The sequence below is a fragment of the Bicyclus anynana genome, chromosome 15 (genome assembly GCF_947172395.1).
Source record: "Bicyclus anynana chromosome 15, ilBicAnyn1.1, whole genome shotgun sequence".
NCBI classification, from domain to species: Eukaryota; Metazoa; Arthropoda; class Insecta; order Lepidoptera; family Nymphalidae; genus Bicyclus; species Bicyclus anynana.
The window spans coordinates 9,921,774-9,936,768 of NC_069097.1; the positions used below are offsets into that span (position 1 = coordinate 9,921,774).

At 35.7% G+C, this 14,995-nt stretch overlaps 1 protein-coding gene across 1 annotated transcript in view; it reads right to left on the minus strand.

Moving 5' to 3' along the window:
* LOC112043139 (zinc transporter ZIP11) overlaps nt 1–5,069 on the minus strand; it is a 109,130-nt gene extending 104,061 nt beyond the window's left edge. The window contains exons 1-2 of the mRNA XM_024078426.2: nt 4,804–5,069; nt 4,471–4,705 (exon numbers count right to left, since the gene is read on the minus strand). Of these exons, the coding sequence (XP_023934194.1) occupies nt 4,471–4,705; nt 4,804–4,911 (343 nt within the window). The 5' untranslated portion in view covers nt 4,912–5,069. The remainder of the gene's footprint in view (nt 1–4,470; nt 4,706–4,803) is intronic.
* Between the last annotated feature and the right edge of the window lie 9,926 nt (nt 5,070–14,995).

Sequence of the window (14,995 nt, forward strand, 5' to 3'; positions counted from 1 at the left end):
TTTTTTTAAATAGCACAGAATATAATAATAATAGCCATTGCCTGTAGTCACTGGTGCATCGTGTTGTTAATTTTTTATGCAAACAAATCTAAACAGACACTAGATGGCCATTTTTTATGCAATGTTCTACTAACTTAATTAAAGTCTCTAGGTCAGCCTGAAAAAAAATTTGGTATTCAAAAATTAATTTGTTATAATTGAACATAATTACAAATTCATGTTGTAATTTAAATCACATAATCATATTTGCGAGAATAGTACCAACTACTTTCTTAGTTATATGTATAAAATGCAGTTTCTATAAAATGGAGTACAAAAAAACTTCAAGTTTTTAAAAAAAATGATGGATAGGAAGGTCTGACAGCCAGACGAAAATTTTATTAAAGCTTGATTATGTTTTAGTATTTTTTAAATAAAATATTATTTTAGTATTTTTTAATCATCATCATCATATCAGCCGATGGACGTCCACTGCAGGACATAGGCCTTTTGTAGGGACTTCCAAACATCACGATACTGAGCCAACTGCATCCAGCGAATCCCTGCGACTCGCTTGATGTCGTCAGTCCACCTGGTGGGGGGTCGGTCAACACTGCGCTTACTAGTGCGGGGTCGCCATTCCAGCACTTTGGGACCCCAACGTCCATCGGCTCTTCGCACTATGTGCCCCGCCCATTGCCACTTCAGCTTCGCAACTCGTTGAGCTATGTCGGTGACTTTGGTTCTTCTGCGGATCTCCTCATTTCTGATTCGATCACGCAGAGATACTCCTAACATAGCTCGTTCCATCGCCCGCTGTGTGACTCTGAGCCTTCTTAACTAGCCAAAATTAAAAGTCATTCACTTAAACGTGATAAGGTAAAATTTCAACAGGAAATATTGTTGGAAAATGTACACTAAACCAGTATTATGACGGCCTTCATGCATGGCAATTAATGAAAACTGCTAACTATAATATTGTTCTTCATAGAATAACTGGCACTTAATCATGATTGAAGTAATGAAAAAGATTATAAATTAAGCTTATGATATTACATAGTGGAATTTTCTCCTTTAGCTGGTATAAAAATACACAAATTAACGTTAGTGTTTTATGAGCATTTTGACCACAAAAGGTGCAAAATGCATCAACTTATGCAGGATGTAATCTGAAATTTAAATTCAAGAAGATTTAGGGTTATTCACATCTTACTTCTTAAGTTTTTCTACGATAAAAAATACTTTATTTTATTTCCGAAAATTTAAACAAAGCTGATGCTTATAACAGAAATCAATCTGTACACTTATATCACGAAAACTTCACTGGTATTTTATCTGTTGATTTTATAGTGAAATAACACAAAATTGTATTACTTCAAGTGACATGTGATAACAGACAGATGATCATTGCAAAGGCAAGTATATTTATTTTATCTATAACTTATTTTTCTAAATATGTATATAATAGCAAAATAGCTAAAACCTCTTGACCTATTTAGCAAAGAGGCAGTTTATAATTAGAAGATGTCTGCTAAGAACGGATTTTACGACAGAGCCGGATTAAGGAAGTCTAAGGGCGGACGAAGCCGCGGGACATCCGCTAGTTTTATAAGATCTACAAAAGGACTGTATTTTTCAATTATTGACACTAGTTCAGTGAAATACAATTTCTATCCAACTATGGGCTGACAATTTTTACTGAAAATTTCTTAGGACAAATAACTCAGGTTAACAAGTATTTGGTATTAGAAGTATTACAACTCAGTACTTGGGTTCAAGGTGTGAGTCAGCCTAACCTAACTTATAACTTGAACCCAAGACCTTATGATCTGAAACCATATGGACTAACCATTAAAACAATGAGATAGAAGGTAATATAGTAAATATTACTAGGAGTTGTTTTGATGAAAGATTCAGACAGTAACTTAAAAAGGTACTCTAAAAAACAATAATTTCATTGAGTTTGGGCTCATTTGTATATTTTGTATAAGAGCATTTTTTATTCTTTGACTACAATCTCACCTGATGGTAAGTGATGATGCAATCTAAGATGGAAGTGGGCTAACTTGTTAGAAGGAGGATGAAAATTCACACCCCATTCGGTTTCTACACGACATCATACCAGAACGCTAATTCGCTTGGCGGTACGTCTTTACAGAGCGTGGTAACTAGCCACGGCCGAAGCCTCCCACCAGCCAGACCTGGACCAATTGAGAAAACCTCAATGGGCCCAGCCGGGGATCGAACCCAGGACTTATAAATCTACCGCGCATACCACTACGCCATGGAGGTCGTCAAACGCTTGTTCTGGAACATGTATTTCTAAATACATTTTCATTTTATTAGTAAAAATCATATAAGATTCTGAGGTTCATGACTTACATAAGTAAATTATATGTATTATAATTTAAATAAGTTTAAAAATTTTAATATGTATCAGACTTAACCACACTTGGAAAAAAAGAATGACGAATAAAATACTGCACACTTGTGACAATAAAATTAATTTACAGTAACTAATCCTTTGTTGTCAAGCTTAACACATTTGCAAGGAAAATAATGTTAGTGGTATTAAATTTATATTTCATGCCTTTATTTTTTAAATCACTAATAAACTAAACTCAATGGGTGCCCATTATTTCCTCAGACTCATATTGGAGAGGAGAGGTTTAATCTCCCGCACTTTAGACTATTGTCTTTCTAACGCATGCATATATTATCTTAATTTGACCCACTTCCCTGTCTTCCATAAGGATGAAATTTTGCACACACTCTCATTTTTGATGACAATCCATGACTAGCTTAGAAACATCCCAAGATGGCGGACAGGCTGTTTGAAATACACCCACATGGTATGGATATCAAATGAAAAGGTTTGCAGTCAGAAATAGGAAAACTTAAATCACATATGGTGAATGTCCATGATGGCGGGTACAGGCTATATGAAATGCACCCCCATGATATGGGTATCAAGCGTGTTTTTTAAACTATTCATGTTATTATTTTTTATTACATTATACAGGAGAGCGCTAGGCTGCAATCATGCTTGACAGTAAGTGATGATGCAGCCAATGGTGGAACACACTTGCCTAGAAGATACCTATTCACTCTTGACTTGAATATTGGGTATATTCAATGCTATAGGTGGTAGAGAAAATGGAAGCTGGAAGGGCATTCCATAACTTCGCAGTGTAGATCAGAAATAAAGTTCCACAAAATACTAGGACAAGTTTCACTTAGCTGGAGGAGAGAGAGAGCATTACCTGTGCTTAAAATGGCATGGCCAATTCTCAATCTTTAAAAAATGTTTCTAGAACTTGTGCTTTAAAATAAGCAATTAATTACAAAAATTACATGTTCTCAGTTTAGTACTTAAACATATAAAATATTTCTTTTTTGTGAATTTATTTCTACTAGATTATTTCTTCAGTGTCAGATATTATATTTTATTTAATTTTGATTTTAATAAACTACAATTACAGTAGAATCTGTCTTATTCAGCACTTCAATATAGCATTCAAAACATATGACAAAAAATAGAAATACAGAATTAACAATCAAAGATTATTTAAAAAATGTGTAATTAGCTAGTTGAGAGATGTGTAACAGTTATAAAAAAAAGTGTAAAACATGAACATAAATACATCTTACTCCCATAACAAAATATTTTATTTTATTTAAGTATTACAAGTTTTCCAATATAATCCTGTAATCTCATTTTAATAATCAGGCAACTTCAAGTTTTAAATAGTGCCAGATAGTGGAACTTTTCTATATTTATACTAATATTGGGAGAAAATATTTGTATGTTCATATGTAATGCATAAACTCAAAAACGACCGGGCCAATTTGAAAAGTACTTTCATCAATAAAAAGCTAAGTACATTATTGGGGAGTTATATAGACTATATTTATCCTGTATTCCCACAGAAATAGGGTGAAATAAATAGGTTCTGCTAATTTAATCATATATGTAAAGATGACCATGCAAGAATCCAAGCATCCAAAAATTAAATTTTGTTTAATTAAGTTAAGTTAGAGTAATGCACAGTAGTTAAATAAAAATGTTTAATTAGAGGAAAGCACAGAATCCAAATAAACTCTACAGAGTCTCTGGACACAGAGACAGACGTGTCAAAATATTTTGTAATAGGTAGTAAGATAAACTGGACAAAAACAAAAAAAAATTTAGTCCAATGTCCATTATTTAAATCCAAAGTCTATCAATGTAGAATTAAAACTATTACCTATTTGTATTTATAAAATTTAAAGTAACCTTCATTCTATAAAACAGTTTACAAAGACAGTTCCTTTGCTAAATGAAGATAATTCTCAATAAACCTTAGACTTGATGTTGACATGAAGATGTTTACTAATACAAATAGCAACTGAAACAATTCCCTACAATGTAAGTGTAACACAACAACAAAACAAACCTACTATGTAACTGTAAGCCTGATAACATAACTAAAGAAAATGAAATTTACTCACTTATCATCATGTTTGTTGAATTGATTCCCAGGTAATCCAAAAATCTGTCAGTTGCAAACACAAAAACGGCTCCAAAAAGGAAGCCCATAGCCACAGGGATGAATGCATATTGTCCCTTATCACCATAATAGCCTGACTCTTGGCACATTTGTATAGCTGGCTCCAGTAGGGACCAGTACGAGGCCGCAGTCATCACTCCCGCGGCAAAGCCTAGCGACACATCCAGTAACTTTCGCTGCAAATAAATGATACCATTACCATTCAAGAACTATTCATGTTTACTCACATACCAGACTAAAAAATTATATATTAGGTATCAAGAGAAGTAGTTACATGTTTTCCTCGAATAAAAAACACACAAGCGGCTCCCGCGGCTGTGAGACCCCACGTCAGAAGGGTCCCGAGCAGGGCCTGCGTCACTGCACCGTATCCCACGATCATTTTTGAACAGTATATCTAAGTAGCCAGCTCCTGAAGTAAGTACTATTTTGAACACATATTTCAAACTGTGTTTTGTAGTAAGACTGTGTTATCTTTCACAATCTTTTTATACCTACAATCCACATGTTTATCCGATTAAATGACATGACAACTGACAGTGGTTTTGACACTGACATTACATCTGCCATTTTTGGACAGTTGGACAGAGTATGCAATGAATTTTAATAGGTGATTATTTATATCGATTCAAATCGATCGAATAATTTGACTTTAGTAATTTATTATAGGTACGTTATAAAAATATTATTTGTAATACTGAAATACACTATTATTATTATTGGAAACTAAAATAGTAACGTATTTGTTCTTATTTGTAAAAGTTCGAAATGGATCAGACGTATAAAAATATTTTAACCTTACATACCGCTTTAAGGAATGAAATTTGGACTTTATAGGGTAGCTTCTAATTGATTGTTTAGTCTAGGGTTGGATACAAAAGCAGTAAAGTACTTAGTACTATACAGTAAAGTATTTAGTACTTAGTACTATCTTTAAAACAGCGCTTATTGTTAGGACTTAAGAGGTTTCTCACTCAGTCACTCTGAAGTTAAAATCCTGATCAATAATTATTGCATGAGCACATATACGTCCTCCCACAAGTAGACGGAGTTTTAATTTTATATACAAAGTGTCTTTTATTATAAATTTTTTGTAAGAATTGATAAAAATTAGAAAAAAAATGTGCAAATGAGAAAAAAAAAAATATTTAATATTTTTTTCATGTTCCTACGTATGATAGTAGCTTCAATCGCGGTTAGTTAGCACCTCGGCAAAGACATATCGCCAAACTACTTGGTTTCTACGCGGCAACCGACATCTTAATGAACCGATTTAGCAGTTCGTTAAGATGCCGCGTAGAATCTTTTCTAAATACCAATTAATAAGATGAACTTGTACCTACCCCTTCCAAGTCAACATGCTATCATCTTTGACTGGATTATTATATATCATCAGGTTAAAATTGAGATCCATATCAAGGAGTGGTGGTTGGACATGTGGATAAATAAAATCGATTTTAAAAAACTAAGGACGATACTTTGATTTACAATCTAAGGAACATCACTACACATCGTCAACTGACAGTCGAATTATCAAGAAATGTATCTGTCAATAGCGTTTTATTTTTGCAATTTTTTATATATGAAACTTAAATAAAAAAGTAAAACCATTAAAATAATGATTTTCGAGTCTTAACAATTTTGGTGGAGTATAATAAAATATAATCAAATATTAAATATCACATTATGTTACGCTTTCATTCGAATTTACATTTAATCCACTTTCTAAATCCGATTACCTAGACCTACAAAAATGGTTTTTGACGGTAGTTATACTAAACTAGCGGACGCTTGCGACTTCGTCCGCCCTTATACCTCTCTAATCTAGCTTTGTCGATAAATCCGTTCTTAGTGGACGTCGTATAAATTATTACCTATAATATTACATATAATTAGATTATTAATTATTATCTATAATCTACCTTCCTGTACTTAGGTACAGGAAGGATCTAAATTGTAATTCGATATTTCTTGATGTGACGCTATTGACCTTTCGCGTCTATGTATTCAGAATTTAGATAGGGGTTGTAAACACAGAATATAGAAAACGCTAAGGCTAACGCTTTAGCAATGTAAATACATGATGTTTTTAAATTATAATATTCTCTGCAGGCATTAGTGAAATCTCAAAATGTAAAGAAAATACCTTGAATCGTTATCACGATTCAGTTACGCTAATTCTATTTAATTATAAGTACTTAAGGCAATTTACGTGTATAATAAAAAACGGTATTTTTAAAAAATAAATGTGTAAGTTAGTAGCACAATGACTTCATGACTGATATCATAACCAAGATAAAACAGTTTGCGTTACTTATGAGATAGGTACACGCAGTTTTAAAGCAATAACCGTAAGCAGTATGTAGCTAGATACGTTTACTGTATTTGTATTAATGTTTATAACTGCCGGGAACGTGATAATATTAGTTTAGTAATAAAAGTTTGCTTATAAAACTATTGAATATCTTGTCACGTAGTATTTGAAGAAGGAAATACGAGGTTATTGGATTACACTTCATGTATTTTGATGCAATTAGTCACATTTAAGACGACATCCCAGACAGTTCAGTCGTATTCTAAGATTTGTTTTACTTATTATTTTGTTTTTATTGAAAGCAAAGGTTTAGTACTTGGGGAGGTAATATTTTACCTACCTACTTTAATGGAGGTACTAATAAGTGAATGCATAATGCACTTAAATAACGTAGGTGAGCATTGAATTACTATGTACAACGTACTACATAGTAATTCAATGTAGCTAGGCAGGTTTTCCGTGCACCCTGTGTCGTTAACTGCCTAATTTATTTTCTTAAGTAATCGATACCAATATTTTATAGAAGTATAGTTTGTGGTATTGTAGGGACAATCTCTGGTACGACTAAACCGATTTTGAAAATTCTTTTAACCCTAGATAGCCACGTTATTTATGACTGTCGTAACTTCGTATACGGGTACAGAAAAAACCGTGAGTGAAACCACGGGACGTAGGTTAGTTTACCAAAAACCTAGTCGATCCTGTGCACTACTATCTAAGTCGTAGGTAACAACCTAATGAACAAGACCCTACTTAACGACTTATTAAGATAGTTTACCAGAGATCTCACCTGATGGTAAGTGACAATCTATCATGGAATCAACTAACGTTAGTTTTTCCGGCGTGACAAGAACAACATCAGATAATGATGTCGGCACCTCTGTTACGTGCATAGTTGGTATGAATTATATTAACGGTAACGGTAAGGTAAATTATAGACAGTAACTTAGCTTTTTAATAAAATAAACTATAGTGATAATAAGCCTTCCAAACAATGGCACAGAAATCAGACAGCTTCTAACAAGCGACATCTACAATTATTGTGTCAAAATCTATCTATTAATACCTATCTACGCAGGTACCACACTATTGTGATTTGTGGAACTGTAACGGAACTGTGACCGTTTAAAGACATCAGCACCGTCATCGTCAGCTCAATTAATAACCCAATGGTAGGCTCAGACCTTCCGCTACAAGATTTGAAAACTACTTACAGACTAGATACACAGGGACCAGGGTGGGTTTTAAATTTTCATCCTTATGACTCAAAGATTTTGAGATAGACTTTCCTATGGGATACCTTTCTGAGGATGAATGAATTATTTGTGAATAACCATTTCAAGGCATGTTAGTTTCATCTTATAATTATTTGACGGCCTCCGTGGCGCAGTGGTATGCGCGGTAGATTTACAAAACCGGAGGTCCTGGGTTCGATCCCCGGCTGGGCTGATTGAGATTTTCTTAATTGGTCCAGGTCTGGCTGGTGGGAGGCTTTGTTACCACCCTACTGACAAAGACGTACCGCCAAGCGATTTAGTGTTCCTGTAAGATGTCGTGTAGAAACTGAAAAAGGGGTGTGGATTTTCATAATCCCCCTCCTAACAAGTTAGCCCGCTTCCATCTTAGGCTGTATCATCACTTACCATCAGGTGAGATTGTAGTCAAGGGCTAACTTGTAAAGAATTAAAAAAAAAGACATTGTTGTAGCTAAATACGATCGATGTAGCTAGAGGTACTTACTGATGTATGCTAAGATTTACCATAAAGTGAGGTCATGGTCAAGTGCAAGCTTATCTCATGACCTTTCTAATCTATATGTACTATGGATACCTGCCTTGTTGAATACATATGAATGCTACGGTGTCTAAAGTGAAACGCAGGTACTTTTACAGTAGTAAGTAGCATAGGTATTAGTTGCTATGTGTGGTGATTTTCGATTCGAATACAATAAAACTATTACCTATGCAGTGTACTTAATTTAGGGATTTTGATACATTAGGTACGTAGGTTATAGAATTACAGTTGCAATTTGTTCCAATTGCACAAAAACTGCAAATGACGTCCAGAAACCATAGAAATATCACGTCCAACCATCCTTTGCAAAATAAACAACTCTTGTGACATAATTTTGAAGAATGGTTTGTATATACATACAAATACTATACAAATATTATAAAAATGTAAAGTTTGTGCTGTTGTGGAGGGGTAATCTCTAGATCTACTGAACCGATTTTGATTATTCCTTTCCCACCAGAAGGCCTCGTTATTTCCGAGTGTCATAGCGTATATTTTATCCCCGTATTCCAACGGAAACGGAAAATACGCGGGATGTTTGTTAGTTCGTAAATAAAGCTATTATTATAATGTCTTTGTACACTAAGCTAGATACAGTAAGATGCCGTTAAGCGTAAGTATTTCACGATGATACATGATACCGTAACTTGCAAAACTATTGCTCAGAATTCATGATACGAGTAGCTAAATTTGACCTAGAATCAAGGAAGATTCATTTTGCGTTGCATATTTAGATAAAACTTTTGCCAATTTCTTTGCTGAAATTGAACTATCTATAGCACGGATTACCTATAATTAATTGAAATCGGACCAGTAGTTCCGAAGATTACCCCATTTAACAAACTTACAAATTTTACCTCTTCATAATATTAGTATAGACAAGTGCGTCCACTAATCCGCATCGTACTGATCGCACAAATATACCGTAAAATTTCAATAAGAAGTCAAAAAGTCAAAATTCATTTATTTCAATTAGGCTTATTTTGTAGTGTTGGCCAACCCCCCACCAGGTGGACTGACGACATCAAGCGAGTCGCAGGGATTCGCTGGATGCAGGTGGCTCAATATCGTGATGTTTGGAAGTCCCTACAAAAGGCCTATGTCCTGCAGTGGACGTCCATCGGCTGATACGATAGTACCTACCTCTGATGATACTATGAACGCATATCTAGATCGATATATTGGCATTAGCATGCAAAGCGTTTCCACCGAAGCTAGGCATCGATAATTTGAATCAATTGGACGTTTCTCGAAAAGATAGAGCGCGTGCTCCACGTAATGATCACGTAGCACTTCGGAAACAAGGCGTAAGGCAATTAGACATTAACCTGAACACCAGGCGAAGTAAAGGCGGCATTCCATCAGGGCCATGCTAAGATATGCTGTAAGCTAACGTTTTTTATGCCTCTGATGTCTTGATGCCTCGAATAGTGTCGTGGTTAGGGGATAATATTAAATGTGGCTAGGTTCGAATTTCGGGTCGGCTTATAAAAAATACTTTTTGTTTTCTTTCTTTAAACAATGTTCAATAGTTGGACAGAGTTGGTAAGCCGGTAGTACTACGGTCACATGCCTCGAAAATCGGAGTGCAAGCACTTTGGGCCGTCAGTGTCTAATTTAAAGTGAGAGTTTTAGGATTCTAAAATGTTAGAATGGTGACCTCTCACTGAAAAGCCCATCACAAGGCGGACTCAAGGCACAGGAGCTCTGTATTTATAGATAGAGGCTTCTACCACTAATGTCTACATCTAAAGCGACCGTCCATCAGCTGGTTTTTGAACCGTTATGATAGAAATCTGTACATAACGTCTATTATGTCATCCAGTCGGTTACAAAAATGGAAGCACACGCTAACAGAATGACACAGCTTCGCATAGCATTAGTGGATACTGGAAAGCTACCCTTACAGTCGGACGGGCGGCGAACATTAGATCCCGCATGCTCCACATTCAGTGTAAGTATACTACGGTGCGACAAATGGTGCATAGACACTGTACTGTAAAACGTTTTGAATTAGTACATTGTGGCTCAACGAGTACAAAGTCAGTCTAATTGTAGGCTGTGCCAGCGAAACATTAACTTAGCGAGAATTATTATGTAAGTGCTAGGCAACGTTCCTTCACGGAGGTGGTTATTTTAAAGTTACCACGTGCCAAAGAAAGTAATAGGGATGATGACAGTTTTTTAAATTGTATATAAATTAAGAGTATACTAATCTGCGATCAGTACTTTCGGAGCTACAGGGATTTAAAGAGTCAGATTTGCGGCGCTGCCGCGGATCCCTGAAGAACGCCCTATACAAAATGGCTCGAACTAATGACGTCATAGGCAATGTAGTGATCGTTAGATTTGTATGCGCGTTCAAACAAAATTACTAATATCTTTGTTATTTGTGCGTTTATGCTTATAGTTCATTTATTAAAAAATGTCACATTTAATGTAAGGAAGCTAAAACTGTATGAATTTTCATCTAATTACGATAAAATATTTTTAATAGATTTTGAAATTTTATAATCTCATTTATTTTGCAAATATCCAGACAATCTTTGCTTTTTATGTATAAATTAGTTAACATTGACCCTATTTACAAGAATGTATCATAAAAATCAATATATTCAAACCTAGTCATCATCCCCATTGTACTTACTAAGTAATGAGTACTGTGTAGTAAGTACATATTAATCTTTGTATAATAGCAAAATAGGTACCGTACCAAAATGACAGAAAGAACAATAAGATATATAAACAATTCTAATAAAATGAAAACCAGCTAAGTATGAGTCGGTCTAACGCTCCACGGGTTCGGTACCAATTCGAAAAAATGTAACTACTAGCGGACGCCCGCGACTTCGTCCGCGTGGAATTCAGTTTTTCACAAATCCCTCGGAAATCATGGATTTTTCCGGGATGAAAAGTAACCTATGTGTTAATCCACAGTATCCATTCTAAACTTCAGCTAAATCTCTACAGTAGCCGTTGCACAAAGGAGGAACAAACATAGACACACACACCTACACACAAACTTTCGCATTTATATATTAGTGTGACGTGTGATAATGCTGTAAATTAAAGGTATAGAACAAACTTAACTTTGATTCGAAATATTGTTGTCCTCATACTATATTTTCACATTGACTTGGAAGCTCACAAGGTCACAAGCTCACAGCTACAAGGAAGTCGAATATAAAATGTATTGACAGTTTGTGAGATCTCTTGTACTATTATAATATATTGATACCCTAAAATTAACAGGACGCTGGGCGTGAAATACTACAAAAGAACTCTAAGTACATGCTTCTTTTCTCCTCAGATATATTTATGATAAGACAATTGCTTCTTGCACGGTATTCGTGTGTTATCCAAGAAACGTAATAAATAAAGTATGTAAGTAACGCAACTGCCACTACTTCTACACACAAGTCAAAGTCAGCGCAGACGCAGCGTAGCGTAAAGTACAAAATCCGCTAGATACCTGGTTACCTGGTTACAAATTTTCGCTGTACCAGTTGCTCTTTTGTTCCGGCCGCAGGTTTTTGTTCTATTTACTCGTACTTTGAAATTACGATCGCTTCGGTCAAAATCAGCGTCGCTCGTCCGTGGCGGAGCTGCACCGTGCGAACGGTTCGATGAGTAAACAGATTTATAAATGTTATGACAAAGGAAAATTGGAATTAGTATCAATAAAATAAAGAACTTTGGATTCTTTATTCATCATCATCATCATGTCAGCCGATGGACGTCCACTGCAGGACATAGGCCTTTTGTATAGGGACTTCTAAACATCGCGATAGTCCGATATGACCGAGTAATAATGAGCATATTCAGCAGGCGTCTGTGCCAGGCGTTTGCGAAGTGCGCGTCAGGTGAGACACTGCTAACGTATCTAGTAATAGGGAAAATGACTATAGGACTAGGTTTGAATATATTGATTATTATGACACATTCAGGTAAATAGGGTCCATGTTAACTAATTTATACATAAAAAGCAAAGATTGTCTGGATATTTGCAAAATAAATGCGATTATAAAATTTCAAAATCTATTAAAAATCTTTTATCGTAATGAGATGAAAATTCATACAGTTTTAGCTTACTGTGACATTTTACAATAAGTGAATTATAAACACAAACGCACAAATAACAAAGATATTAATAATTTCGTTTGAACGCACATACAAATCTAACGAACATTACATTATCTACGACGTCATTAGTTCGTGCCATTTTGTATGGGGCGTTTTTCAGGGATCCGCGGCAGCGCCGCAAATCTGACGCTTTAAATCCCTGTAGCTCTCAAAGTAATCATCGCAGATACACTGTTACTTTTACAAAATTGCTTTACTATTAGCATACTCTTAATTTATATACAATTTAAAAAACTGTCATCATTCCTATTGTGCCCTGGATCAGATTCGAAACTACGCTCTCCGAATCGAAGTCAGAGGTCACATCCACTGGGCTATCAGGGCTCTCGCAGGTATATACTTACCTAAAAGGAAGTACTCCTAGGTAATCCCTGTATGTAGATGGATACCCATTTACTGTAGGACTATATAGAAGGTTTTGAACTAAGTTGTATTGTATCATAAAAATAATCTTGGATGGGTTTACAATAGCTGATAACGCCGTTACGTGCCATAACGATAGCGTTATGTATTGTGGTTGTACACTACATACATCACGCCCGCGACTTCGTTCGCGTGGAAATCGATGTAATATTTCAACCCCTATTTCACCACTTTAGGGTTTGAATTTTAAAAATCATATTTTTTATTAACAAATTTTTAAAACTGTAACTTTAAAAACTTTCAACACCTATTTCACCTCCTTTTTTATTTTAGGGTCTAAAAGTACGCTATGTTTTGCTCTAGGGTCCCATTTACTCACTGTTTAGCCGTGAAAAGGCAACAGACAGACTGACCAACTATCGCATTTATAATATTAGTATAGACTAGCGGGCGTCCGCGACTCCGTCCGTCTTTAGACCTCTTTAATGAAGCCCTTACAGTAGTATCGCTGTAAAAATGGAATACTTCTCCCGTTTTCCCAACATTTCCCTTCACTGCTCTGCTCCTATTGATCGTAGCGTAATAAAAAGTATACTATAACCTACCCAGGGATATGAAGAATAATTGTACCAAGTATCGTTAAAATCTGTCGAGTAGTTTTTGTTTCTATAACGAACATACAGACAGACAGATAAAATTTTACTGATTGCATTTTTGGCATTAGTATCGATGACTAAACACACCCTGATAGTTATTTTGGAAATATATTTAATGTACAGAATTGAGATAGATATAGATATAGAGATAGATCTGTAGAGAGAAGTATAGATAAAATACCGACACCATACAGCAAGCGCATCGCAATGGACATTGCGTGTCGATTGGTGATTTTCATGCACATCAAGCGGCGATTGTGTAACGGGCCCATGTACTGTTCGTATCGGTTTCGGGTCCACATACAGTGTCACGACAACACGCGGAAGGTTTCAGATCATCCATCACGGGATTCGATTCGCGTCCGTAATGGCTGCAAAAACATCGGCCGCGGCACGCGCTCGGCAGTTTCCCTAATGCTTCCAATTGTTGAGCGTCTGCGATTTTACGAGTGTGATAAGTTTGAAAATGAATATTTTAAGCTTAAATTCTGGAATTGTAAAATAAGTTGGTGAATCGGTGATGAACCCATGTGGTTGAATCCTGTATGAGACGTTACGTCTTTGACGGCCTCCATGGCGCAGTGGTATGCGCGGTGGATTTACAAGACGGAGGTCCTGGGTTTGTCCAGGTCTGGCTGGTGGGAGCCATCGGCCGTGGCTAGTTATCACCCTACCAGCAAAGACGTACCGCCAAGCGATTTAGCGTACGGTACGATGCCGTGTAAAAGCCGAAAGGGGTGTGGATTTTCATCCTCCTCCTAACAAGTTAGCCCGCTTTCATCTTAGACTGCATCATCACTTACCATCAGGTGAGATTGTAGTCCGCCCGTATTAATAAACGTCACTGGACTGAGGACGTGACTACAGTGCTCATCACCATAAAAATAAAAATCTCAAATTATGATACCAAATTGCTTGAACTTCAAGTTCTATATTGAGGAACGTCTACTAATAAGGGCCTAAGCATGCCAGACACCTTTATGTTATGGATCCTATTTCTTGATTCTCTTTTCAATAAAAGAGAAGAGTTCGTGCTGTACAGTAGCAACCATAGACACCAACGACGAAAGGTATTTCTGAGCATATATGTATTAGTTTGAAGTTATTATGTAGTTATGTGTTGTGCTAACAAATAAATGATTTCTATTATATTCTAAATAAAAACACGCTTAAAATATACTGAAATCTAATGTATG